The 27,908-nt window shown below is 44.3% G+C and overlaps 5 protein-coding genes and 1 long non-coding RNA gene across 11 annotated transcripts in view; 3 read left to right on the top strand and 3 right to left on the bottom strand.

Moving 5' to 3' along the window:
* The window catches only part of LOC124034381, a 60,524-nt gene extending 58,835 nt beyond the window's left edge, over positions 1 to 1,689 (bottom strand). Inside the window, exon 1 of the mRNA XM_046347506.1 lies at positions 1,586 to 1,689. The gene's annotated coding sequence lies outside the window, so the exon portion shown is untranslated. The remainder of the gene's footprint in view (positions 1 to 1,585) is intronic.
* The window catches only part of LOC124033016, a 52,434-nt gene that overhangs the window by 20,990 nt on the left and 3,536 nt on the right, over positions 1 to 27,908 (bottom strand). The gene's annotated exons all lie outside the window — the stretch shown is intronic.
* On the top strand, positions 2,744 to 11,064 carry LOC124034375. Of its 6 annotated transcripts, none has more exons than XM_046347495.1 (9): positions 2,744 to 2,825; positions 5,198 to 5,302; positions 5,460 to 5,523; positions 5,733 to 5,886; positions 6,166 to 6,202; positions 6,310 to 6,620; positions 7,358 to 10,361; positions 10,549 to 10,630; positions 10,826 to 11,064. In XM_046347495.1, the coding sequence occupies exons 2-9, from the start codon at positions 5,249 to 5,251 to the stop codon at positions 10,942 to 10,944; spliced, it is 3,825 nt and encodes a 1,274-aa protein (XP_046203451.1). In that variant the 5' UTR covers positions 2,744 to 2,825; positions 5,198 to 5,248; the 3' UTR covers positions 10,945 to 11,064. The 6 variants fall into 6 exon arrangements, with proteins under 6 accessions (XP_046203451.1, XP_046203454.1, XP_046203448.1 ...); XM_046347492.1 differs by lacking the exon at positions 2,744 to 2,825 and adding an exon at positions 3,371 to 3,520; XM_046347494.1 differs by lacking the exon at positions 2,744 to 2,825 and adding an exon at positions 3,627 to 3,650.
* Positions 12,211 to 13,895, top strand: LOC124034380 (hsp90 co-chaperone Cdc37-like). Its single transcript, XM_046347504.1, has one exon. The coding sequence runs from the start codon at positions 12,381 to 12,383 to the stop codon at positions 13,542 to 13,544; it is 1,164 nt and encodes a 387-aa protein (XP_046203460.1). The 5' UTR covers positions 12,211 to 12,380; the 3' UTR covers positions 13,545 to 13,895.
* Positions 18,066 to 19,091, top strand: LOC124034382. Its single transcript, XR_006838563.1, has 2 exons — positions 18,066 to 18,649; positions 18,890 to 19,091. It is a non-coding gene; the product is annotated as an uncharacterized LOC124034382 (long non-coding RNA).
* Positions 23,921 to 27,396, bottom strand: LOC124034376. Its single transcript, XM_046347499.1, has 3 exons — positions 24,597 to 27,396; positions 24,318 to 24,399; positions 23,921 to 24,159 (listed from the first exon to the last, which is right to left on the bottom strand). Exon 1 carries the CDS (start codon positions 27,379 to 27,381, stop codon positions 25,291 to 25,293), a length of 2,091 nt encoding a protein of 696 aa, XP_046203455.1. The 5' UTR covers positions 27,382 to 27,396; the 3' UTR covers positions 23,921 to 24,159; positions 24,318 to 24,399; positions 24,597 to 25,290.

Here is a 27,908-nt window from a genome sequence, read left to right as displayed (position 1 = left end):
CCTCTATGCCCTCCTTTTCCACTTCCGAGGCCTTCTTCCACTGTTTCTTAAACTGCCGCCTTTCTTGAACGAGGCGCTTGATTTCTTGTTGCCTCCTGGAAACTGGTGGGGTTGGAACCTTTCTCCTGCCTTTTGCCTCTTCCACTCCAAATCTTTCTGTCCCGTACTCATAGATGATGTCACCCATCCTCTCCAACTTCTTCTCCACTGTGCCTCGAAGTTTCTCAAGGGTCAAGGTAAGGTCAGTATTCACTGTTTCCCACAACTTCTTGTCACTGGCGCCAGGCCACTTCACATACGGTCTGTGCCCTGGTAGTCTCCTCTCGACTGCAGGTCTGGGAGGCTGGGTGAGTTCCACTCCTGTTGTTGGTTCCACCTCAGTTGCTACTTCGGTGCTGGAGTTTACATCCTCCATGACAGTGGTACTGATGCACTGCAAACTATGGTTTGCGTCCAGTTGCTGTGCTTCATTCGACTGATTTGATCGCTTTCGCAGAAAGTAATCAATGCGAGTTCTCTGTCTCTCTTTACCCAAACACCCCTTCTTCCCCTGGTGGATCCTCAACCCATGGTGTGATGTAACTTTCCTCCAACCACAGACACATACCTGCATCTGTTTGTGGCCCACTGTTGCAGCAGAACTTGTGACCGTTGCTGTGGTGTTCTCTTGTGCTGTGCTCTCATTACTCGTAGTCGTTTCCAGTCCAGTCGTTACCATGTTGTCAGCCGATGAGTCATCTTCCGCCTCCGCTCTCGCAGACTCTAGGGGTATTCTCGTATGTTGACTTTCTGTAGCTAAAGCGGGTGTTTCCAAGGGTTTGTTGCAGCAGAAGCTGGTCTTGACGCCTCCTTGCATCCCTGTACCAGCTGCTGGGTCAAGGACTTTACCAGGACTCTGTCAAATGCAGGGTCCTGGGAGGAAATAGCTGCTTGCAGGGTGTTATAAGAGCCAAACTCCTCCATGAGGTTTTTATGTACACCTCTGAACACCCTTTGGATGTTCAGGTTCTGGGAATATGCCTGTGTCCTGGAGAATCTGGATGCAGCACAGAACTCAGATAGGACTTGTCTGATGAGTTGCTGAGATGCTTCTGTCAGATCTGCTGCCTGTTGGTACCAAAGAGGTTCCCTTGCTGGTGAAAGACGGAGTGGAGGATCGAAAAGAGGCTTTAGCACTCGGTGGTCGGCTGCTGTCAGTCATTGGACTGTTACGATTTCTGGGCATGGTAGAATATATTTAGGGCATAATGCGCAGACAGGGGTATGGTGGGGTGCGGGTACAGCGGAGGTAAGCCCAGGCGCTGGGTTATGATAAGAAAGGTTGTATCTCTGGACATGCTGGTTGTAATGGGTGAGGTCACCTCATGTTGGGAGGTAGTACAAAGGAGGTATCAGAGGTATGAAGAGTGGAACTGGGAGCTCCATTGCTAAAACAACAGGTGAGACAACAACAGCTAATCAGCTAACACAACAACAGCAGGTAAAATGGCGATGACTAGGCAGAGAGGGTGGGATTAACTACACACAGAGCCTGAGTTCGTGGCGGGGGCCGACAGATAAAAAATAAATAAACAGAATGGAGTACCGTGATTAATGGACAGTCCAGCAGGCATCAGCTATGTAAAAGTGATCAAAGTGTCCAGAGGGCAGCAGTAGATGGAACAGGGACGCCGCCACTACGCTAACACGGGCGACACAGCGTTTAAATTAGTAGCCCTCCGACAGAGGCCGGTTGAAAGGCACAGCGGATGGAGTATTCGTTGGCAGACCAGTCGTGGTGGTGCGGCGGGGGCCGTGTCGACTGATAATCCAAGCCAGATAAAGAGGTATTGTAGAATTTAGTTTGCTATCCGGGAGATGCGCCTGGCTCACGGCTAACTGGTGCTAGCTTCGGGCAGTGGCGTTAGCCACTATAGCCAATGGGTAGCAGCGGTGAACAAAGGTCCAGAGTTTACAGCAAGGATCCGGTGGAGTATTGGGCTCTAGCCGTGTATGAGTGGGGTTCGGGTGAACAGCTGAGTAGGCTGGGAGGTGGGCCTCAGGGATAGCTTCGGTACTGGATGCACGGTGAGTACAAGCTCCGCTGTGAGTTAGCTAGCTGCAGGCTGTGAGCTAGCTGTGAAGATCAGAAGTAGTGGTCCAGGGATTACGGGGGAATCCGGCGTTGTGAGAAGACAGTCCGATACTGGTAGACTGGCAGATTATCCAGGCTAAGAACAGGGCTGGTATCTGTGCAGAAGGTAAAAGTTTGCAGTGGCCAATGACTAAATACTATTAGCTAATAGCTAATTAGCTGGTTAGCTTCTGTTGGTTCTTGAATGGTTCTAAAATTAAAATAATAATAAATAATATAGAATCAATTAAAAATCGAAAAGAGATAGAAAATAAAGTTGAACAAAAATACGATGGATGACAAACAACACAATACCCCCTTGCAGTGCATCAAATAATTGCATCGCTCTTACAGCTATTCTGTTACTTTGAACAAAGAGTGTTACCCCTTTACTATTAAAGTGTATTGCTCTGTTGGGGGAGTAATCTGTTTGACTGATAATAGGACGTAACACATGGATGAGGAAAAAACAATCATTTGGATCCTACACAACACATTGTTGTTGTACCTAAATAATTCCACAAGAGGGCGACATATAAACATTTCTTAAAACCAATTAACCTCTACTGCCTTCAGTCCATGACGTCCCAGACTAACAAAAGTCTGCGTCTGCAAAAATGCTCTTTTATCATAACTCGACATGAAAGTAGCCAAGCCAAAACAGTCAATGACATGATTTTCGAGATGTAAAAGTAGCTATGGTGGAAGAAAAGTAAGTGAAATATAGGAGAAGGTAGAACATGTTTTACAGTAAGTTTAAAGTTGTTATCACCAATTTAGCTCTGATAGGCCTTTGGCAATCCAAGCTTTTGGGTTCGTACTCAAGGCTACTTGGTTTAGGCCTGGCTATAGCCTGGGGATACAGTCCAATAATATCTCCCTTCTCCTGAAGTGTACACTCTCATTCGTTTCTTCCTACAACTCTAAAATCATTGGATTGGTGGAGGCATGGGCTAGAGATGAATATGCTACCAAATAGCACCTTATTTCCTAATGTAGGCCTACTTTTAAGGAAGGCACTATAAGGAATAGATCAATCAAATGGCTCACTAAACAGGGTACCGAAATAAATCCACAAGAAGTCGAAATTAGCACAGAAATTATACTGTTACAGAGGCATTTCTAGAGATTTTGACCTGCTGAGTCGCAGTGCTTAGTGAACAGATTTCAATGTGGGCCTAGCTGTATCGAAAACGGTTGATGGGGAAATGGTGTAATCTGATCTGATCAATATATTTCCCCCCAATATTAATGGTCTAACATTCCATGACGTGATATGTAGTTCTTAATTCGACAGTGGCTGCAATATTGTCCTCAGTAAACTCAACATGAGTGAAAACAACACAGACAAGGACAAGTTTTTCGAGATATAAAAAAATACTGTATGCTATTATGGATGAAGAAAAGGTAGGTTAAATGACAAAATATTTGGGAATGTAACTAAGGAAAACGTCATTTAACAGTTACAGAACAGCTGCAGTATCAGAGGCGCAGAGCCTTAATTAACGGGCTAAACAAAATGGCTGACAACAGCTAGGTAAGGTTAATTTTAGCCTACGTTTAATGAGCTTTACAGTTGTCCTAATTCCATCTTGTTCTAATGGCAAGTCTGCCTTAAGTGCAGAAACTATGGTTGATATTAGAAAATAAGTATGATTGGAAGTTTAGGCAAGTAATTCCAATTGGGGAATTGTTGTGGGATGTTAGCATACCATATTGCGCGTGTAGCATTCGTGCCATGGAGGATTGTGCAGGCCGGCAGGTTGCTACAGGATCCTAGTATCATGTATGTTATAGGGATCAGATCTGGCTGACTTTTTCACCTGAACTGCTCATTGGCTGTCCATAATGAGCCCAGCGAGCAGGATGTGTAGCTGGGCTCTGCAATAATTAGCTCCCAGAGCAATTACAAATAACTATTCTTGTTTTAAAAGCGTCATTACAACTAGCAACATGACGGTCAGTCACCTCTAAGCAGGACTATGTGTTGGATTTGCCCATGTCTCGCTAAATTAACCTAGCTACCATAACAGCCGTGGAGAATTTATACTACAGTTTTAAGGGATCTCTCTGAAGGTTTTAGATGATACAGTGGTGCTTCTTCCTCTGGATGAAGAACCATACATCTCGGCTTGGCTTCATTGCATTATTATTTGGGAAACGTTGACATGCAATTTGTGTTGGTGGATGGATGAAAATAATGTAATTATAGTATCGTTATACATAGGCTAGCAGGAAAATCCGCATGAGATATCCATAGAAATGAGCCCTGCTCCATTTCAGCACCATGCCGCGGTCTCAGGTGCTGCCCAGACTAAACATTTCAGCGCCATGGCACGGTCCGCTGACGCCAAGAAACGTGTCAGCTCTATGCAGCGGACAGCTCCATAGTGCTGAAATAGTTCAAGCCCCCTAGAATGTCATTGATTTTAAATTATTCTGCAAGTGGTTATAATTTATTGCAGGTCCTAGTTTTGCAGCTTTGCAACCTCAGAATTATAGCTAATGGATGGCAGCAAGTTACGATTTTGTGCATGGATGAATGAGGATGCTTGATAAACCATAAATTAAACGCAAAAACGTGCACTTAGACAAATTTTCGTTTGGCAGAACTTTGACAAGCTTTGATTTGTTTTCTATTTACATTGACAATTCATATAGACATTAGACTTAGGCCTAATTGTGACATCATGTGTGTATGACATCTTTGGAGAATGCTCTGGCTTCAGCCAATCGGAATCGAGTATTCAACAATGCTTTGGCATAATTTAAGGATGTTCATATTCACTTCAGTTGTCTGCCGATGGTTCACTGGTGGTATTAGTATTTCCTCTAAACAGCCTACAACAATAAGCTACACATCATGTCAGATGACAGCAAGGTATGGTTCATTTAGCCTATTTTGAGTTCAGAGGAGAAATTACTAACAATATAGTAGGTCACTAACACAGCAATAGGTCTCACTGGTTTGATCCATGGACTGAAATCTGACCACTATTGCCGTTTTGTTTAAAATAGGAGCGAATAAGTTGTTTCATAAAGTCACAACCTAGGACTGATATTGGCCTCTCATTTATCCACCAGAACGTAAAATGGGAGGATCCCTCAGATGACCAAAATAAGGTTGTGGAGAACATGAAGGATGAAACAGAGACACATGAGACCAACAAGAACAGGACAGGAGGCAAGGTAAGAAATATGCTGTCCTTTACACATGTTCTGCCTACTTAGTAAACTAATCATAGATCTGTTTAGCCTATCACTAAATCCTAGCCTTAAAGCATTAGGAGGAGACACTACACTGACCTTAGATCTGCTATGAGACCTATAATCTGTTGTCATGTAGGCTAAACGTAAGTCCAGTGGCTGTGCCAAGAAGACTTCCGTGGAGGACAGCAGCATTGGTGCAGGTCTGAAATTACTTCATGTTGGGTGCAGGTTGTGTTCAAATTCATCAGCACTAATCTGAGAAGATAGTATCTGTATAGGTGGAAGCAATATAAGGAGGCCCGCAGAGAGATGTGCTTTTACCTGTCCAGTGCAATCAAATCACTAAAGGTGAAGGAAATTAGGGATCAAGTTCAGATTCAACTTTAGATTTCTCTTTGCGGTTTCCCAGAGTCTTCTCAGACACCCGGGTGTGGTTTCCGGGAAAGGGGATCTATCATTGAGCAGCTGGAGAAGGAGGCTCAGAGGACTCTAATGCCTTCTCTCAAGATTGAGACATGCTGTGCCCCAATCCTCCTCTCCTTCCTGAGGAGTCTAACTGATGAGCAAGTCCCATGTCTTTTTCCAACCTCACATACAACAACTCTGAATTTATAATCATAGTGCACCTTCTAACCACAAATGGGATTTTAGACACTACACCTAACATCACTGTAACCACACCCCTAACTCTTCCTGTAAATCAAGAACAAAATGTCTCATGTACTTGCTAATAGCTCAATTAAATACATGTTTATTTTCTCTAACATGGCTATCTAGTGACTCCACTAACTCAACATCAGTGTGCAGGTAAAATATGTTTCCTTTCTTTTCTTTTCCCCTAGCCAATGGAGAGTGATTCAGCATGGCATGAAAAATAATGTAAGTCTCTCCACATAAGGTTCTGGTCAAAAGTTGTGCGCTATATAGGGAATGGTGTCATGGAATTACTTGATTGCCAAAAACATATCTCTGTTTGTTGGCTATAGCTCACATTCGAGCAGCTCTCCATGCTGTGTCTGAAGATTGTTAAAGTCGTGACCCAGACAGCCCTCCGCATTCTCCTACCAGCGCTAGCTCGTATCATGGGGGTGAACCTGAGGAGTGGGGCAACCTCCCCAGAATCCCAGTGCTCTCTGACAGGGTCTGAGGATTCCTTAGGCAGTCTGGATGAGAGAGAGAAAAGGCTGCTGATCAGTGAGATGACCTACTGGACTAAGGAGAGGAGGAGGAATGGCAGTGCAGGGTGCCGCCAAAAATCCACCCGCAGGACCTCATCACCATGCTGTTCGCCTAAGAGGTATGTTCACAGCAATATTTCAACTTAATAATTGCAAGACCTGACCCATACTTATCATAAATTATTAACTTGGAATTCACACCTTGTAGTTTTAAGTTCTGGTCAGAAATGTTGCCACTGAGGGGGTGGGTCCAGGTGAAAGTCATTTTTAACTGGCTAAGCCATAAAGTAATCTATGAATAAATAGATCATCATGCCTTTCATGAATAAAAATCAGGCTAAAAATCGTGTCAGTTGGCTTTAGGCTTCTAGAACTACGGTGGTATGAGAATTAATCCATATTGCTCTAATTTGGTTTTCAGGCTCACTAATGACCCAGATTAGAAAGTTGGTGTAACGGGTTTCTTCTGTTGAAGGCAAAAAAGCGTGGTTATTTTGATACATCTTTAATAAAGATGAAAATAGAACCATATACAGAAACCGAAAATAGAACCATATACAGAAACCGAAAATAGAACCATATACAGAAACCGAAAATAGAACCATATACAGAAACCGAAACCAGCCCTATCTGTTGTAACAAAGACCATCATTGGCTACTAAATTTTCCCAATCAGAGACAATGACTAACACCTGCCTCTGATTGAGAACCATATCAGGCTAGACACACAACATAGAATGCCCAGATCACACCCTACCAAACAAAACATAGAAACATACAAAGCAAACTATGGTCAGGGTGTGACAGTTGGTCACATTTGCATGGCATAAGTGGTGATTGTGTGTTTATCTTCAAGGTCCCAGACCTCATTGCAGAGCTTGCCTGCAACTAGAGAGGCTCCACTCATGGAGGAGCCTCTGAAGGCTATTTTTGGGGTAACGGAAGAGAGCCTCCTGATATCCCTGGTTGAGGGTCACTCCAACCCCAGCTCCTCCGAGTTGAGCTGTGCTATCGTGGGGGAGGTGGTACACCAGCTTAACTCTGGCCTCTCAGTGGCCATTCAGGCCAGCTCGGGGAGTTTCCCCCCTATGGACAGTCAGGACATAGCAGCAGGCAAGGAGGTCATTCGGGTAGCCTCGGTGCAGATCCTGGCCGAGCTACAGAGCCAAACGTCTGAGCCAGAGTGGGTAGGGTTTATCGAGCCCCTCATGGACCCTGTGACCGATGATGTGCTGGATGCCATTGTCGGCACAATGGACAAAATGGCACAGGACTTCAACATCCTATTGGATCTGGCCAAGAAGATGACAATCTTGGGGTCAAAATGTCTGACCAATCTTCAATGTGACCTTGATGTTGAGTGTCCATCTGGGAAAGAAGGGACCACTCACTTTCTCAAAGAGACTGGATCCTCTACCAGTGTGGTGGCCAGAAAGATTCAGACCCTCTCTAGCCCCAACTTTCAGTCTAAAGCCCTGAAGGCGGTGAGCACCATCCTTACAAGGAAAGTCAGCAGCTCTTCTGGCATGGCTCCTTCCTCTAGGCCTTCTAGTGCTGCTCCTAGCCTTACTGAAGCTTCCCTGAATACCAGCTGCACAGCCCTGACATCTGTAACCTCCACTGCCACAGTGATTGTTAAGGCATTTGTGGGAGGCATGGAGACGATAGCATCATTTGAAGGCACATGTGAAGCAGTTGATTGGCCAGTTCCTGTAAATGACCACAAAACAGGATCTTCACAGATGATAACCTTCTCTCTAGCCCGCACACTCTACGGCCGTATACGAGCAAAGCTGAGGGACCTTTTAACTCTATCCGCTCGAGAAGAAGGTGTGGCTAAGGATGCTTCTCTTCAGGAGTCTTCAGACACTCTGGAAAAGGCAACTGTTTCAACTGTTGAGGTCCAGTTACCCAGCACCGAACTTAGTAGAGTTCCCAGTGAGAGCCAACCAATACCAGCTCTCTGTCTCTCCAATCTGGATACCAGTACTCAAGAAGTTCTTAGCAGTGTTTTTTCCATCTACAAGTCAGAGTTATCAAAAGTGGAGAGTAAATCCTTGGCCGTTGTCAGTTCATCTGATGAGTCCCTAGAGGCTTGTTGGTTTGTTGATGGCGTCCTATCAAAGCTCGATGACTATACTATTTCCCAGTCACCCTCACCCAATGAAGACTTGAGTGTGAGTACTCAATATTCTCAACTGAGCTCAGAAGAGAGTGTCAGAATCACGGAGTCCTCTACTAGTCTGATTCAGAGCATTAAGAAGCTCTCTAGCAATGACTTCCAGACTCAGGCAGAAGAGGCAGTGAGTAAAGTGCTGATGAGATCCAGTCATTCCTTTATCACACAGATCAGCCATACTGGTCTTCAGAAAAGTCTGCAGGCTGGCTTATCATCTAGCTCACCATCAGAGATCTATGTCCTTTCAGAATCCATGTCCTCTGAGAATACAGCCTCTGGATTAGTGGAAACCTTTGTCAAAGGAATGGCGACTATTTTCCAGAAAAATGAGTCCATTGACACTGTGCGACTGGAAAGAAGTGGGAGAGTTTCACAGTGCTCCCACGGGGGCTCCCAACTGGATGATACTGAATTGAGTGTTAAAATATCAGAAGAGAAGCTTTGGTCAACAGCTAAGACCATCTGCGTCAGTATGAAGAACACACTTAAGGATTTCTTCACAGGGCTGAAGCCATCCGGATCCGAAAGGACAGAAAATGCTTCTTCCAAAGAGACCCTTGGGGAAATCCTGGTTGCTATCCAGAGTGAAATCTCAAACTTAGGGCGAATGAAGGATTCCAGGGAGCTCCTTCATATCAATGATATGGTAGGAACTATACTGAAGGAGGTTGAGAAAAGTGAGGATGACAGTGAACAAGTCTGCCAAAACATCCCTAGAACCTGTTCATCTTTGTCCACTTCTTTAAATGGTCGTAGTTCCTTGTCCAGCTCTTCAAAGGGTCCTAGGTCAGATTGTGAGTTAGAGATCAACCTCCCTGGCACTCCCATCCCTGACGAAGTGCCTTTTGATCTGACCTGCCCCATCGTCAGGAGCTCCTGCATCGACAACAGGGTCTCTAAAATGCCAGAGATTTCTTCAAGTGACCTAAAGACAAGGATAATGGCACACACAGATGAACCCCTGCATCGTAACAGTCCAATGACTGACAGCAGTCGACCGCCGAGTGCTAAAGCCTCTTTTCGATCCTCCACTCCGTCTTTCACCAACAAGGGAACCTCTTTGGTACCAAAGGGAGATGGGATTGACATTGAAGAGAAGGAGGAGTGTATCTCCAGCAGCTCTGGCCATCTGAGGGAGCTTTTAATCACCCCGGACATCAGCAGTGCCACTGCATTCCCACTGCAGTACTTGATGGACTCCAGCAAAGATGATGGCATCTGTTTTGTCACCATACTGGTGATAAGGTTGCTATCGGAGATCAGACCATCAGCCCTAGATGGACCCTCCCAACAGGCAGCAGATCTGACCAAAACATGTCAGCAACTCATCAGACAAGTCCTGTCTGAGTTATGTGCTGCATCCAGATTCTCCAGGACACAGGCATATTCCCAGAACCTGAACATCCAAAGGGTGTTCAGAGGTTTACATAAAAACCTTATGGAGGAGTTTGGCTCTTATAACACCCTGCAAGCAGCTATTTCCTCCCAGGACCCTGCATTTGACAGAGTCCTGGTAAAGTCCTTGACCCAGCAGCTGGTACAGGGATGCAAGGAGGCGTCAAGTCCAGCTTCTGCTGCAACAAATCCATCAGACCAGGCTGAGACAGAGAGGGGGGCTGAGCAGAAAGCAAGAAGGAGCTTCCTTTGCTTTTCAATGACCAAACTCAGGATCAACTTCAAGGTATAGCAGGGAGTTAGCATTTGTTTTTTGTTCCAGTTAGGTGCTGATGTTATTGATGTGGCTATGACAAGACAAATACATTAACGAAATATGTTTTATTCATCACTAAATTGTTGCCGTGGATTCAGAAGTGTTCCATTTTATTTATTTATTCTCTGTACCATTTTCTTTACCTTTCTTCTGTTAGCGTTACAAGAGAGGAAACAAAAATGACTGCCATTCAGTCCAGGAACAGACTGAGATTCCCTCTACTGACGGACATTGCATAGGTAAGGATGTTTTAGAGCTCTGCTATAGCTTGTAGTTTTGTTTAGGTGTGTGTTAGAAACATAGGTATGCCTACCAAACTCATAGCACTGTTATTTTTCAATGTTACTATACTGCATATCTCTCGTCTCTCTCTCTCTCACTCTCTCTCCACACTCTTTCTCTCTCGTGTTTCTCTATTTCTCTTGTGTTTCTAGCTCCCGTTGGAGAGGTTTCTCCCTCCATATCTCAGCCTGTCAAAAAACGATCCTTGATTGTCAGGGTCTTTTCAGCAATGATGAAGCCATTCAGGCGCTTCACCAAGAAGAACCTGTAACCTGTTACGCTGCATGAAGAACTACTTTTGTAACAGCAAGACTTTTGACAAGAGGAATTTCTGCATGTCTTCCCATTCAAAGTCTATTTGATCAAATAAATGCTAATTATTTTACAAGAATTTCAAGTGTTTTGGAAGATTGGTAAAACTGAAGCAGCTTTTCTCAGAGAAATGCACTAGTTCCCCCTTGGTTACACATTTATTGTGCAGTTTTTGAGTTGGCAGGACTTTGGGCAGCAGGTAGCCTTGTGGTTAGAGCGTTGGGCCAGTAACTGAAAGGTTGCTAGGTCAGATCCCTGAGCTAACCATGTAAAAATATGACGTTCTGCTCCTGAACAAGGTAGTTAACCCACTCTTCCTAGAGCTGGCCGCCAAGCCAAACTGAGCAATCGGGGGAGAAGGGCAGTGCAGTGTAGTAGCTTCAACAGCCATAGGCCCAGGGATTTCACATCACATTCCATGATGCACAGCACAGCCAAACATCATGTATCACATGAAGAGGCATGTGTGTTCACCAGACGTGATACCTTGTCATGGACCTACTGTTTCGATCTTCGCTCTCGCTCTCCCTCTCCCCCTCTCTCTCCCTCTCTCTCTCTCTACCACACCTGTTGTCTCGACCTCTGAATGTTCGGCTATGAAAAGCCAACTGACAATTACTCCGGAGGTGCTGACCTGTTGCACCCTCTATAACCACATTATTTTGTTGACTCTGCTGGTCATCTATGAAGAATGGTTGAACTACAGTACTTGAAGAACGATCTGGCCATATTGGCCATGTACGCTTATAATCTCCACCGGCACAGCCAGAAGAGGACTAGCCACCCCTCAGAGCCTGGTTCCTCTCTAGGTTTCTTCCTAGGTTCCTGTTTTTCTAGAGAGTTTTTCCTAGCCACCGTGCTTCTAAATCTGCATTGCATGCTATTTGAGGTTTTAAGCTGGGTGTCGGAATAAGCATTTTGTGACATCTGCTAATGTAAAAAGGGCTTTATAAATAAATTGTACTGATTGATTGTGAAATGGAGTAGCATATATCCATCATGTAAAATGAACATTGAGCACTGTCTCCATGGAGTATAGCACTGCAGCCTTAGGCAATGTATATTTACGTGGTGCATAACATTATCTCATATCACATGCATGGCAAGACATGATTGATGTAATTAGATGCTCTGGAGAGATCCCACCCTCCTTCCCCAACACATGTAGAATGCTTAGAAACCACCAGAAACCTGTGAAATAGATCAACAGATGATAGCCAGAAAATACTTCTGAGCTGAAGCAACGAGTATAGTATAGTGCGGCGGGTTCTCTGGCAAGCTTAGCTCACATTTTCAACAGGACCAAAGTTGACATTTTTCTTTTTTTTTCACGTTATTTCCATTTCGTGTGCCGTTGTTGCGTGGACTTCCCGCGGAAAGAGAAGGAGCGAGAAGATGACGTCCAGGACTATTGATTACAGTGTGTGGGACCACATCGAAGTATCGGATGACGAGGATGAGACTCACCCCAATATCGACACGCCGAGCCTCTTCCGATGGAGGCATCAGGCGCGTGTGGAGAAACAGGTGGCCTTCGAGGAGAAAGGAGAGGAGCTGGAGAGGAACATGGCAGAGTGTAAGAGACGTCTGGAAGAGGTGCAGTACAGAGTGAAGGAGTTAGAGGAGGAAGGAAAGAAGGAGGGAGAGGAGGAGAGGAAGACGGCGCTGAGCAAGGCCCAGGCCGAGGAGAAGAAATACAGAAAGGATCAACGCTTGTGGGAGAAGAAGATGGAGGAACACCGGAGAGAGGAGAAAAAGATGCCTTGGAACGTTGACACGCTCAGCAAAGAGGGATTCAGCAAGAGTATTTTGAACATCAAACCGGAAGTGACCGAAGAGACGGAGGAACAGAAGGAGGAGAAACACCAGACTTTTGTAGATAAACACAAGAAAGAGATCAAACACTTTGGGATGCTTCGGCGTTGGGAGGACAGTCAGAAGTACCTGTCTGACCACCCTTACCTGGTGTGTGAAGAGACGGCTAACTTCCTGGTCATCATGTGTATCGACCTGGAGGTGGATGAGAAACATGGTTTGATGGATCAGGTAGCCCATCAGACCATAGTGATGCAGTTCATCTTAGAGTTGGCTAAGAGCCTGAAGATCGACCCTCGAGGATGTTTCAGAGAGTTCTTCCAAAAGATCAAGACTGCCGACCAGCCCTATCAGGAGGCCTTTACTGATGAGCTGGAGTCCTTTAAAGAGAGAGTTCGAGGCAGAGCTAAGATCAGGATACAAAAGGCTATGGAGGAGTATGAGGAGGAGGAGAGACAGAACAGACTGGGGCCAGGTGGACTGGACCCTGTGGAAGTCTACGATACTCTGCCAGAGGAAATGAAGAAGTGTTTTGATGATAAAGACATCTCAATGCTGCAGGAAGCTATCAGCAAGATGGACCCCATGGAGGCAAAGGGCCACATGAAGAGGTGTATTGACTCAGGACTCTGGGTTCCCAACGCCAATACCGACAACGAAGAGGACAAAGAAGAAGACGAGGAAGAGGACAAAGAAGATGAGGAAGAAGCAGAGAAGGAGGGAGAGGCGGAGGAGGAGAAATGACTCTGTCATGAATTGAACCCTTCCTTTAGACTTTTGACCTTTTCAGACCTAGCTACACCCTTTACTAGCGTTAGCTTGTCTTATTGAAAACATGCTGTGAAGATGCTAACTTCCCTAGCGTTAATTGGGCTAGTATCGCTAGCATTAGCCTGACCCATTGAAAACCTGCACCGGGCCAGTATTTACAAAGAGTCAGCTCTAGGATCAGATTCCCCTCTCCAATCCTGACGTTAACCATTTGTGGAAAATGTTAAACTTCATCCTGCTCCAGTTTCTACCCATAGTCCCTTTCTCCATGACCCCATCTTTATATTAACCCTCCCCCACCTCACTTCTACCCATAGTCCCTTTCTCCATGACCCCATCTTTATATTAACCCTCCCCCCACCTCACTTCTACCCATAGTCCCTTTCTCCATGACCCCATCTTTATATTAACCCCCCATCTCACTTCTACCCATAGTCCCTTTCTCCATGACCCCAACTCACTTCTACCCATAGTCTCTTTCTCCATGACCCCATCTTTATATTAACCCCCCACCTCAATTCTACTCATAGTCCCTTTCTCCATGACCCCATCTTTATATTAACCCCCCACCCCACCTCACTTCTTACCCCTGTCGTCTCTTCTACCCATAATCCCATCTTTATATTAACCCCCCCCACCTCACCTCACTTCTTACCCCTGTCGTCTCTTCTCCCCATAATTCTCCCCATGGTCCTCTGTAGCTCAGTTGGTAGAGCATGGCGCTTGTAACGCCAGGGTAGTGGGTTCGATTCCCGGGACCACCCATACGTAGAATGTATGCACACATGACTGTAAGTCGCTTTGGATAAAAGCGTCTGCTAAATGGCATATATTATTTATTATATTATTATTATATATTATGTTTTATCTCCTCTCAAGGTCTGTTGGTTTACAGTATCTCAGAATCAGGAACTGTCATATCCCATGTGATATGTCAAAACAAGTTGATACATGTGTTATCATGGTGCATTGGATTTGTAATTTAAATATTGTGGATCCCCTTTAGCTGCAGCAACTACTCTTCATGGGGCCAGTAATATGAAAGCAGTTATACAATTGTAAAAACATTCCTCTACATTCACAACAGATGTCACAAAATCCATGCTCCTGTTTGATTTCGGGGTAGGCTGTCAACAGCACGTACTGTGACACTATGATATATATTCTGATCAAGTCAACAATACCTCTAGTCATATCTGACGTCATGTATTTGATATCTTTACGTGAAGTTTAATGTCCATATTGACATCAGTTCATTGTGTTTGAGGACGGTTCACTGACCGGTTTTCAACGGATACGATTAGACTAGTTTAACTATAGTTCTATTCTGCTATTACGTTCATTAATCTGTCATACTTCATCCAACTTTGAATTCAGTCACAGATAAGGAAAACGATGTTGATAAAATGCATTCTGTTCAATCTAGAATACTTTACATCAGAGTTTCATTGCCAAACCTGCTGTGTTCTGTTTTGTTTGTGCAATGCAGATGACAAAGGAACAGCTTGCAAAATTGTGCAAGACCATTGTCAACGTCATTGCACAGACCACCCTGCAGATCCTGCTGCCAGATGATTCTATGGTGACCAGGCTTTTTCTATGACAACGCTGACTCACAGAGGGGCAGTTAGTGCAAGATCCTTCACTGCCTTTGTGCAGAAAAGACTGAGCTCATCCAGGAAGTTAAATTTTGGCAAGGAGATGTGGATAACTGTGGCGAGAAGGGCTCTCCGACCAAGGTCTAGCACACCCTCTTCCAAGAGGTACTGTATGGTCCCCCGGATAATGACAAGGTGTGTTTCTGTCATTCTGCCCCTGAACAGGCAGTTAACCCACTGTTCCTAACCCTCAAACTGAAAACAATAATTTCTCCATTTAAATATTTTCCAGCTTTCTAACAGGTGTGTTTTGCAAAATCTAAAAAAGCACACATATAAATTACATTTAGTATACTTGCAATTATAATGCTTGTTAAGATTTGTTTCCCAAAGATGAACTGTTTTCTTGCAACATTCAGAAAAATTAACATCATTCTTGCCACTGTTCATTTTAAAGACCCATATGGATTCACTGCGCCAAATATCCTTTGTTGAAGATGTCAAAGGCATTGTGAAGCAAACTGAATTAGATAAGCCAACAAGCACCCAGAGAGATCCGCAAGTGGGACACTGTATGCCAAAGCAGAAACCCTTTCACACGTCTCATAGACTGCAACAGGCTCCAGGCAAAGATAAAATAATTATTTCACAGAACGGGTGGAGCTGCATTCCAAAGGGAACAACTTCTGGAGCACACTGACTCCAGTGTTCTGCCTGGTTCAACCCTGAACTCATCTTCAGCAAGTAGGAGTGAATCACCCATAGCAGAATGCAGTTCATCTGCTGTTCCTAGTGGACATGATTCATCTGGCTCTGTAGAAGAGAAACCATTTGAGACCAGAGCAGATTGTACTCATGGTCAGAACTCTCCTCTACTCAGTAAGAGTGAGGCCATACTGCAAGAGGTCAACACAACTGGACGTGGTGCTCTCCGCAAATGCCAGAGTGAGAACTCCCAACCTTTACTGGTTCTCTGTGATCCAAACCTGGAGCCCTGCACCAAAGAGGTCTTATCTCAGATTGTGACTGTGTATAGGTCCGAGGTGGCAGATTTGGAATCAACGTCCAGTGTTATAGAGAATTCCTCTTACAACTCCTTTGAAGTCTGTGACTTTTTGGATGGTATCATGTCTTACCTAGAAGACCTGCCCGTGTCCAGTTCCTCATCATTGGAAGGAGTAAGTGTTACTCCAGCCTCAGTCATTGAGCAGCTTTCGAGTGAAGTGTTTCAGAAGAAGGCAACCAACAAAGTCAGAAAAATACTGATCAAATCTGTCAATCTCTTCCCCGGCGAAGTCGGTTCAAGCCAGACAGATTCTCATATGTCGCCAGCATTATCCACCATTTCCTCAAAGCATACAGATTCAGTTGCTATTGAAATTATTGGATCAATTGCAAATGATATGAAGAGCATTTGTCCTGCTCACAGAGTCTCCTACTACTCTGTGGCAGGCAGACTCTATGCTTCAACTCAGTGATGAGAAACCCTCAGAAGCCACAAATGCTGCAGCTGTAAGCTCCCAGACTGGTGTGGAAGTATCTGAGAAGAAAATCTGGATAACTGCAAAGACTATTTACCACAATGTGAGGGCAAAGATGCAAAGACAAGCCAAAGCAACGAAGGCTCAAGCCAAAAAGACCCTCAGCCATATTCTGGTTTCCATTCAGAAAGAACTGTCAAAATCTGACAAATGGTGGCTGCAGGAATCACAAATAGATAAAGTGGTTGGAACTATGCTGGAGAACATTGAGAAGATAAGCAGCGAATGTGGCACTATCAAGAGTCACTGGCACTTCCTCCTCGTTCATTCTCAACTGCCAAATCACAGAAGACAGAGTTACCCCTGGCACTCCCATTCCTTCTGAGTTACCTGAGTCCTGCTCAGCCCATTGTAAGATGCTCAGTCATTGACATGAGCGAATCTACTAAGCCAAAAACAATGGTGTGTGATGCAAGAACAAGAATGTTTGCCATAGCCGATACTATCATGAAGAAGGTATATCCAGAGGCAGAAGGGCAGGTTACATCTCACTCTGATCTAACAGATGCAATAGCTAGACTGGAGGAGCTCATATCTCAGGGTAGGATTGGTGCTCTCTCCCGTGATCTCAGCCACCAAGTCAACCGCATCATTTCTGATAGCAACTTGACCCCTCTGGGACTGACAGTGGCGGCTGGAAAGAGTGCATCTGATACCATCCTTTCGAAGCTGAAGAGGAATGACAAGGTGGGGAAGCCCACTTACGAGCTGGTTCAGCTGTTTGTAGAGGAGTCTGTTAAGTGCCTCCTGCTTCCTAGTTTTGTGCCCTATTCAACTTCAATGACTTTGGTTCAGGGGGCCAAGGTGTTGGCTAGATAGATAGATAGAATTTCATGCTCTTCTTCTTCATCAGTATTTAGTGACACAGTCAGTCTCTTTACCAAAGTTATGGTAAGCCAGGTCATGTACTCTGTGGATTCTGATGCAGAAAGTAGAGGATCCTCTCCAACTGAATCTCTCCAAAGATCTGAAACCACTATATCTGATGTAGGCAATCTATTGAGTGGCAAGTCCTCCCCTCGGCTGTCTCCTTCTGGCGTCATTATGGCAACAAGCGAGACCTCCAATGCAGCACAAATCTTAAAGGCCAACATTGATGGAGAGGAAGTGGATACCACCAGTCATTCTGGTGTAGCTCAAAACATTGTCAGGGACGATATGTCAACCAGCCCAGACATGGTCAAAGATGTCCCACTTCCAACCCCATCCTCTGATAACTTGGGCAGTGATGATGACTTCACCGGCCTCATCAGCATGTTAGTAATGAGAATTCTAACAAAAATCCAAACCCTATCACACGCAGCCTATCCAGAGAACTTCTGTGCATGGTCAGGCTTCTAACACAAGCCTATCCAGAGAACTTGAGGATTCATAAAGTCTACAGAGTCGTCTATAAAAATCTGTTGGGGGAGTTTGGCTCTGAGAAAATCCTCCAACAGGCCGTGTCGACTCAGGACTCTTCATTTGATAGGATTCTTGTCAAGTCTTTGAGTGAAGCGCTTCTCCACAGATGTAATGAGTCATTGAGGGCAGCCTCAAGAACATCAGTCAAAACCACCGGGCCTAAGGCTCTTCCACTGGCTGAGGATGTGAGGGCTAGCAGGGGGAAATGATCTTTTCTACAAAGGCTGGTCAGGCTGACAGGCAACTTAAAGGTACAGCAAACGTATTTAAATGAACAGTTGTGGGAGATAATGTGAGTAAACAATGCTATTCAGTGTAAAAAATATAAAACCATCCATTCATTCCAAAACCAATCATAAATGTTGTTGTGCTGGTGTGGTAGGTGTGATTGTTATCATCATGAGGTTGTTCAGCTGTGACATTTCTTTAAACATGTTTTTCTCTTTAAATACTTAGCTATTCAAGAAGGGGAACAAGAAGGATTCCCACCGCTCTGAATCAGAACAAGTACAGACCACTGCTGAAGATGGCATGCGTAAGTTCACACAACAGGACATTGTCTGTTTGAGATATTGGTGTACAAAGAAATGCCATTTCAAAATAACCTTACAAAGGTTATATACGCAATCAGTAGTCATCTCTTATGTAAAAGTAATTATATTCTCCAAAACTCAAGCTGTTGGTTCTCATTTATCAGTGTCAGTTATGTTGAGTTGTAACATACATTACATCATTTCTAAATTAAAGTGCATGTCAACTCTTCTCTCTTCTGTAGTGCCCAGCATAGTGCCACATGCTGCCATGTCTGCACTGCCAAAGGATCTCCCCGCCAGCTCCCAACAGGAGACGCCTCACAAACGTCCACTTCTCGTCAGGATGTTTTCTGCCATCTCCAAAGGCCTGTTCAAGCCCTTCAAACAGTCCTTAAAGACCAAGTAACTTAAGACAATTTATTAAACGTCATTCATTGCATTAAATTGGCCTTTGTCTTGTTATGTGCTCCTGTTAACAGACCAGATTACAATACTGGTCTTTTAAATGTTAGCAGTGATAGCAACATTAACTATAGTGGTGTGTATAGCCCTTCTACACAGTCTGACTCTTCTGACACTGTGTGACATGCCCTCTGATCCAGTGATCTAGGATCTTCTGAGTGGCTTTAGGCCTGAATCTCTGCCCTCCTGCCCAAATAAATGTTTTCTCTTCTGATATATCTGCCACTGTCAGCAGCCAGCAGGGGGAAACATTTCTCCCTCATAACTAAAACACTGAGAAAGGCTTTTATCAATTGCAGCATATTCCATCTTTTGATTTAACCTATTATATGGTAGTAGGACCCATTATTTCCCAACGGTTATATCACAGGAAATGTGTTATAAAAAGTCAACTTACAGTGCATCCGGAAAGTATTCAGACCACTTGACTTTTTCCACATTGTTACGTTTTCCTCTCATTAAGCTACACAAAACACCTCATGACAAAGCGAAAAGTGTAGAACATTTTAGCAAATTTATTAAGAATAAAAACAGAATTACCTTATTTAAATAATTATTGAGACCCTTTGCTATGAGACTCGAAATTGAGCTCAGGTGCATCCTGTTTCCATTGATCATCCTTGAGATTTTTCTACAACTTGTTTGGAGTCCTGTGGTAAATTCAATTGATTGGACATGATTTGGAAAGAAACACAGACCTGGGGGAAGGGTATGAGAAACAATATTCTCTGATCTGATGATACCGAGATTGAACTATTTGGCCTGAATCAGGATCCTGGGAAAGATGAATGGAGCAAAGTACAGAGATCGTTGATGAAAACCTGCTCCAGAGGTTCACCTTCCAACAGGACAACGACCCTAAGCACACAGCCAAGACAATGCAGGACTGGATTCGGGACAAGTCTCTGAATGTCCATGAATGGCCCAGCCAGAGCCCGGACCGATCGAACATCTCTGGAGAGACCTGAAAAAACTGCAGCGACGCTCCCCATCCAATCTGACAGAACTTGAGAGGATCTGCAGAGAAAAATGGGAGAAACTCCCCAAATACAGGTGTACCAAGCTTGTAGCGTCATACCCAAGAAGACTCGAGGCTGTAATCGCTGCCAAAGGTGCTTCAACAAAGTACTGAGTAAAGGGTCTGAATATTTGTAAATGTGATATCAGTATTTTATTTTTAGTACATTGTTTTTTATTTTTTTAAATCAAAAACCTGTTTTTGCTTTCTTATTATGGGTTCATTAAATCTTAAATATCTGAAGGTTACAAAAAAAACAAATTTACATTTAAGTCAAGTAACTCTTATGCAAACAATTAAGGGGATAACTTTTAGGGACACTTCTGTCAATGTTAAATTGATAATTGAAAATATTATGTGAATGTGTTTCCACAGGTAGATAAATCCAGTGCATTACACTGGGAATAACTCAGGATTTGATGTCTGTGAATAAAGCTTTCTTCAATGACAATTAACATGAGGACTCAAACTTACACCTTATCACTCTGGTAGGCAATGTTATCAAATACTACTGAAAAAAGTCTCATTAATATGCATTACTTTATCAAGATACATTGTTTTTTAACAAGAAGGATTTTTTATCTACAACAAATTTACAGACAAAACACAATAACATGAGAATAATATTACAGTGGACTTGGACATGTATGACTGAACAAAAATTATTAAATCCATTAAATATCTGAAGGTTACAAAAAAGTAACATTAATGTTACATTTAAAAGCCAAATATTGCTTTTCTCTTATGCAAACAATTAAGGAGATAACTTTTCCAGGGACACTTCTGTCAATGTTAAATTGATACATTGAAAAGAGTTATGTGAATGTGTTTCCACAGGTAAAAATGCATTCACTAATGACTCAGGGCTTTGATGTCTGTGAATAACTTTCACAATGACAATGCTAACATGAGTCACTGAATGCCCCATTTATCACTGGTAGGCAATGCATTGCATCTGTACTACTGAGATGTAGTCTGGGAGCTCTAACTAGTCCTGTGGGCACCAAGCTGCTGCCCCCGCTGGGCTTGGCCTGGGTCTTGCCCCTCATGGCCCCTCTGTGAGCCTGGCCCTTGGCTGGCTGCTGCTGTACTGGGGACTCTGCTGCAGCGGAAACTGAGGCCTGTTGGGCCGGGCTGTGAGGAGGGGGGGTCTGTATCTGAGGCGAGGCAGCTGCAGTCACCACCTGCTGCTGGAGGAGCTTCTGCTGAACCACCTGTGCTGTGGCTGTGCCTGCTGGAATCATCTGGACCTGGGGATGTAGTCAAATCAAATCAAATCAAATGTTATTTGTCACATACACATGGTTAGCAGATGTTAATGCGAGTGTAGCGAAATGCTTGTGCTTCTAGTTCCGACAATGCAGTAATAACCAACAAGTAATCTAGCTAACAATTCCAAAACTACTACCTTATAGACACAAGTGTAAGGGGATAAGAATATGTACATAAAGATATATGAGTGAGTGATGGTACAGAGCGGCATAGGCAAGATACAGTAGATGGTATTGAGTGCAGTATATACATATGAGATGAGTATGTAAAAAAGTGGCATAGTTAAAGTGGCTAGTGATACATGTATTACATAAAGATGCAGTAGATGAGTACAGTATATACATATACATATGAGATGAATAATGTAGGGTATGTAAACATTATATTAGGTAGCATTGTTTAAACTGGCTAGTGATATATTTTACATCATTTCCCATCAATTCCCATTATTAAAGTGGCTGGAGTTGAGTCAGTGTGTTGGCAGCAGCCACTCAATGTTAGTGGTGTTGAGAAATTCTTGTTGAAGTTTTCGATTATCATGGATTTATCGGTGGTGACCGTGTTACCAAGCCTCAGTGCAGTGGGCAGCTGGGAGGAGATGCTCTTGTTCTCCATGGACTTTACAGTGTCCCAGAACTTTTTAGAGTTTGAGCTACAGGATGCAAATTTCTGCTTGAAAAAGCTGGCCTTTGCTTTCCTGACTGACTGCGTGTATTGGTTCCTGACTTCCCTGAACAGTTGCATATCGCGGGGACTATTCAATGCTATTGCAGTCCGCCACATGATGTTTTTGTGCTGGTCGAGGGAAGTCAGGTCTGGAGTGAACCAAGGGCTATATCTGTTCTTAGTTCTGCATTTTTTTAATGGAGCATGCTTATCTAAGATGGTGAGGAAGTTACTTTTAAAGAATGACCAGGCATCCTCAACTGACGGGATGAGATCAATATCCTTCCAGGATACCCGGGCCAGGTTGATTAGAAAGGCCTGCTCGCATAAGTGTTTTAGGTAGCGTTTGACAGTGATGCGGGGTGGTCGTTTGACTGAGGACCCGTAGCGGATACAGGCAATGAGGCAGTGATCGCTGAGATCCTGATTGAAGACAGCGGAGGTGTATTTGGAGGGCCAGTTGGTCAGGATAACGTCTATGAGGGTGCCCTTGTTTAAAGATGTAGGGTTGTACCTGGTGGGTTCCTTGATGATTTGTGTGAGATTGAGGGCATCTAGCTTAGATTGTAGGACTGCCGGGGTGTTAAGCATATCCCAGTTTAGGTCACCTAACAGAACAAACTCTGAAGCTAGATGGGGGGGCGATCAATTCACAAATGGTGTCTATGGCACAGCTGGGAGCTGAGGGGGGATCGGTAGCAGGCGGCAACAGTGAGAGACTTATTTCTGGAGAGAGTAATTTTTAAAATTAGTAGTTTGAACTGTTTGGGTATGGACCTGGAAAGTATGACATTACTTTGCAAGCTAACTCCTCCCCCCTTTGGCAGTTCTATCTTGACGGAAAATGTTATAGTTGGGTATGGAAATCTCAGAATTATTGGTGGCCTTCCTAAGCCAGGATTTAGACACGGCAAGGACATCAGGGTTGGCAGAGTGTGCTAAAGCATCTTCATGTGATACATGATGTTTGGCTGTGCTGTGCTAAGTGTTATCTTATGGGTTTGGTGATTGTTCTGTGTGAAGCCGTATTCTGCATTGCATCATGGAATGTGATGTGAAATCAATGGGCCTATGATTCCGGAGCAGAACACAGCTACTCCACTGCACTGCACCGCCCTTCTCCCCTATGATTTTGTCTTATTCAGTTTGGCCTGGCGGTTTTCCAGTGATCTAGGAAGAGTCTTGGGGTTTCCAAACTTCTTCCGTTTAAGAATGATGGAGGCCACTGTGTCCTTGGGGACCTTCAATATTGCAGAAATGTTTTGGTACCATTCACCAGATCTGTGTCTTGACACAATCATGTCTCTGAGCTCTATGGACAATTCCTTCGACCTCATGGCTTGGTTTTTGCTCTGACATACACTGTCAACTGTTGGACGTTATATTTTCAACATATAGAAAATATATAGAAAACATCTAGCTGCAGATAGCTAATTCTCCTCTATGTGTTTTCCCCTTGCTGCTAATAAGCTCTTACCAATCGAACTAAATTAATAGACAACATCTGGTTATCTGACAGTCTATGCAGCAACTATTGTATTAGAGTCAAGATGTGGTTATTTTATTTATTTTCCTAGACAAGTCAGTTCAGAACAAATTCTTATTTACAATCACAGCTTAGGAACAGTGGGTTAACTACCTTGTTCAGGAGCAGAACGTCATATTTTTTTACATGGTTAGCTCAGGGATCTGACCTAGCAACCTTTCTGGCCCAACGCTCTAACCACAAGGCTACCTGCTGCCCCAAGTCCTGCCAACTCAAAAACTGCACAATAAATGTGTAACCAAGGGGGAACTAGTGCATTTCTCTGAGAAAAGCTGCTTCAGTTTTACTAATCTTCCAAAACACTTGAAATTCTTGTAAAATCATTGGCATTTATTTGATCAAATAGACTTTGAAAGGGTAGACATGCAGAAATGCCTCTTGTCAAAAGTCTTGCTGTTACAAAAGTAGTTCTAACTGCAGTGTAAGAGGTTACAGGTTCTTCTTGGTGTAGCACCTGAATGGCTTCATCATTGCTGAAAAGACCCTGACAATCAAGGATCGTTTTTTGACAGGCTGAGATATGGAGGGAGAAACCTCTCCAACGGGAGCTAGAAACACAAGAGAAATGGATGGGGTAAGAGAGAGAGAGATGCAGTATAGTAACGTTGAAAAATAACAGTGCTATGAGTTTGGTAGGCATACCTATGTTTCTAACACACACCTAAACAAAACTACAAGCTTTAGCAGAGCTCTAAAACATCCTTACCTATGCAATGTCCATCAGTAGAGGGAATCTCAGTCTGTTCCTGGACTGAATGGCAGTCCTTTTTGTTTCCTCTCTTGGAACGCTAACATAAGAAAGGTAAAGAAAATGGTACAGAGAATAAATAAATAAATAAATAAATGGAACACTTCTGAATCCAAGGCAACAATTTAGTGATGAATAAAACATATTTATCTCATGTATTTGTCTTATCATATCAATAACATCAATAACATCAGCACCTAACTGGAACCAAAAACAAATGCTAACTCCCTGCTATACCTTGAAGTTGATCCTGAGTTTGGTCATTGAAAAGCAAAGGAAGCTCCTTCTTGCTTTCTGCTCAGCCCCCCTCTCTGTCTCAGCCTGGTCTGATGGGTTTGTTGCAGCAGAAGCTGGTCTTGACGCCTCCTTGCATCCCTGTACCAGCTGCTGGGTCAAGGACTTTACCAGGACTCTGTCAAATGCAGGGTCCTGGGAGGAAAGAGCTGCTTGCAGGATGTTATAAGAGCCAAACTCCTCCATGAGGTTTTTATGTACACCTCTGAACACCCTTTGGATGTTCAGGTTCTGCGAATATGCCTTTGTCCTGGAGAATCTGGATGCAGCACAGAACTCAGACAGGACTTGTCTGATGAGTTGCTGACATGTTTCTGTCAGATCTGCTGCCTGTTGGGAGGGTCCATCTAGGGCTGAGGGTCTGATCTCCGATAGCAACCTTATCACCAGTATGGTGACAAAACAGATGCCATCATCTTTGCTGGAGTCCATCAAGTACTGCAGTGGGAATGCAGTGGCACTGCTGATGTCCGGGGTGATTAAGAGCTCCCTCGGATGGCCAGAGCTGCTGGGGATGCACACCTCCTTCTCTTCAATGTCAATCCCATCTCCCTTTGGTACCAAAGAGGTTCCCTTGTTGGTGAAAGACGGAGTGGAGGATCGAAAAGAGGCTTTAGCACTCGGCGGTCGACTGCGGTCAGTCAGTCATTGGACTGTTACGATGCAGGGGTTCATCTGTGTGTGCCATCATCTTTGTCTTTAGGTCACTTGAAGAAATCTCTGGCATTTTAGAGACCCTGGTGTCGATGCAGGAGCTCCTGACGATGGGGCAGGTCAGATCAAAAGGCACTTCGTCAGGGATGGGAGTGCCAGGGAGGTTGATCTCTAACTCACACTCTGACCTAGGACTCTTTGAAGAGCTGGACAAGGAACTACGACCATTTAAAGAAGTGGACAAAGATGAACAGGTTCTAGGGATGTCTTGGCAGACTTGTTCACTGTCATCCTCACTTTTCTCAACCTCCTTCAGTATAGTTCCTACCATATCATTGATCTGAAGGAGCTCCCTGGAATCCTTCATTCGCCCTAAGTTTGAGATATCATTCTGGATAGCAACCAGGATTTCCCCAAGGGTCTCTTTGGAAGAAGCATTTTCTGTCCTTTCGGATCCGGGTGGCTTCAGCCCTGTGAAGAAATCCTTAAGTGTGTTCTTCATACTGACGCAGATGGTCTTAGCTGTTGACCAAAGCTTCTCCTCTGATATTTTAACACTCAATTCAGTATCATCCAGTTGGGAGCCCCCGTGGGAGCACTGTGAAACTCTCCCACTTCTTTCCAGTAGCACAGTGTCAGTGGACTCATTTTTCTGGAAAATAGTCGCCATTCCTTTGACAAAGGTTTCCACTAATCCAGAGGCTGTATTCTCAGAGGACATGGAGGACATGGATTCTGAAAGGACATGGATCTCTGATGGTGAGCTAGATGATAAGCCAGCCTGCAGACTTTTCTGAAGACCAGTATGGCTGATCTGTGTGATAAAGGAATGACTGGATCTCATCAGCACTTTACTCACTGCCTCTTCTGCCTGAGTCTGGAAGTCATTGCTAGAGAGCTTCTTAATGCTCTGAATCAGACTAGTAGAAGACTCCGTGATTCTGACACTCTCTTCTGAGCTCAGTTGAGAATATTGAGTACTCACGCTCAAGTCTTCATTGGGTGAGGGTGACTGGGAAATAGTATAGTCATCGAGCTTTGATAGGACGCCATCAACAAACCAACAAGCCTCTAGGGACTCATCAGATGAACTGACAACGGCCAAGGATTTACTCTCCACTTTTGATAACTCTGACTTGTAGATGGAAAAAACACTGCTAAGAACTTCTTGAGTACTGGTATCCAGATTGGAGAGACAGAGAGCTGGTATTGGTTGGCTCTCACTGGGAACTCTACTAAGTTTGGTGCTGGGTAACTGGACCTCAACAGTTGAAACAGTTGCCTTTTCCATAGTGTCTGAAGACTCCTGAAGAGAAGCATCCTTAGCTACACCTTCTTCTCGAGCGGATAGAGTTAAAAGGTCCCTCAGCTTTGCTCGTATACGGCCGTAGAGTGTGCGGGCTAGAGAGAAGGTTATCATCTGTGAAGATCCTGTTTTGTGGTCATTTACAGGAACTGGCCAATCAACTGCTTCACATGTGCCTTCAAATGATGCTATCGTCTCCATGCCTCCCACAAATGCCTTAACAATCACTGTGGCAGTGGAGGTTACAGATGTCAGGGCTGTGCAGCTGGTATTCAGGGAAGCTTCAGTAAGGCTAGGAGCAGCACTAGAAGGCCTAGAGGAAGGAGCCATGCCAGAAGAGCTGCTGACTTTCCTAGTAAGGATGGTGCTCACCGCCTTCAGGGCTTTAGACTGAAAGTTGGGGCTAGAGAGGGTCTGAATCTTTCTGGCCACCACACTGGTAGAGGATCCAGTCTCTTTGAGAAAGTGAGTGGTCCCTTCTTTCCCAGATGGACACTCAACATCAAGGTCACATTGAAGATTGGTCAGACATTTTGACCCCAAGATTGTCATCTTCTTGGCCAGATCCAATAGGATGTTGAAGTCCTGTGCCATTTTGTCCATTGTGCCGACAATGGCATCCAGCACATCATCGGTCACAGAGTCCATGAGGGGCTCGATAAACCCTACCCACTCTGGCTCAGACGTTTGGCTCTGTAGCTCGGCCAGGATCTGCACCGAGGCTACCCGAATGACCTCCTTGCCTGCTGCTATGTCCTGACTGTCCATAGGGGGGGAAACTCCCCGAGCTGGCCTGAATGGCCACTGAGAGGCCAGAGTTAAGCTGGTGTACCACCTCCCCCCACGATAGCACAGCTCAACTCGGAGGAGCTGGGGTTGGAGTGACCCTCAACCAGGGATATCAGGAGGCTCTCTTCCGTTACCCCAAAAAGAGCCTTCAGAGGCTCCTCCATGAGGGGAGCCTCTCTAGTTGCAGGCAAGCTCTGCAATGAGGTCTGGGACCTTGAAGATAAACACACAATCACCACTTATGCCATGCAAATGTGACCAACTGGTATCTAATCTGGGCCATTAGTGAGCCTGATAACCAAATTAGAGCAATGATGGTCTCATACCACCGTAGTTCTAGAAGCCTAAAGCCAACTGACACGATTTTTTGCCTGATTTTTATGTTTGTACAACATCAGAATATGATTAATTCTGAAAGGCATGTACCTGATCTATTTATTCATAGATGACTTTATGGCTTACCCAGTTAAAAAATGACTTTCACCTGGACCCACCCCCTCAGTGCA

The sequence above is a fragment of the Oncorhynchus gorbuscha genome, linkage group LG04 (genome assembly GCF_021184085.1).
Source record: "Oncorhynchus gorbuscha isolate QuinsamMale2020 ecotype Even-year linkage group LG04, OgorEven_v1.0, whole genome shotgun sequence".
NCBI classification, from domain to species: domain Eukaryota; kingdom Metazoa; phylum Chordata; class Actinopteri; order Salmoniformes; family Salmonidae; genus Oncorhynchus; species Oncorhynchus gorbuscha.
The sequence above is the reverse complement of the archived record's forward strand: the minus strand, read 5'-3'. Positions and strand labels throughout refer to the sequence as shown.

Bases quoted from the DNA above. Each gene is read 5' to 3' on its own strand.
- LOC124034375 (XM_046347492.1), top strand. The intron at 5,303-5,459 runs GTAAGAAATATG...GTTGTCATGTAG, and splicing joins AGAACAGGACAGGAGGCAAG to GCTAAACGTAAGTCCAGTGG. The intron at 10,631-10,825 runs GTAAGGATGTTT...TTGTGTTTCTAG, and splicing joins TACTGACGGACATTGCATAG to CTCCCGTTGGAGAGGTTTCT.
- LOC124034376 (XM_046347499.1), bottom strand. From the start codon at position 27,381: ATGGACAGTCAGGACATAGCAGCAGGCAAGGAGGTCATTCGGGTAGCC.
- LOC124034380 (XM_046347504.1), top strand. From the start codon at position 12,381: ATGACGTCCAGGACTATTGATTACAGTGTGTGGGACCACATCGAAGTA.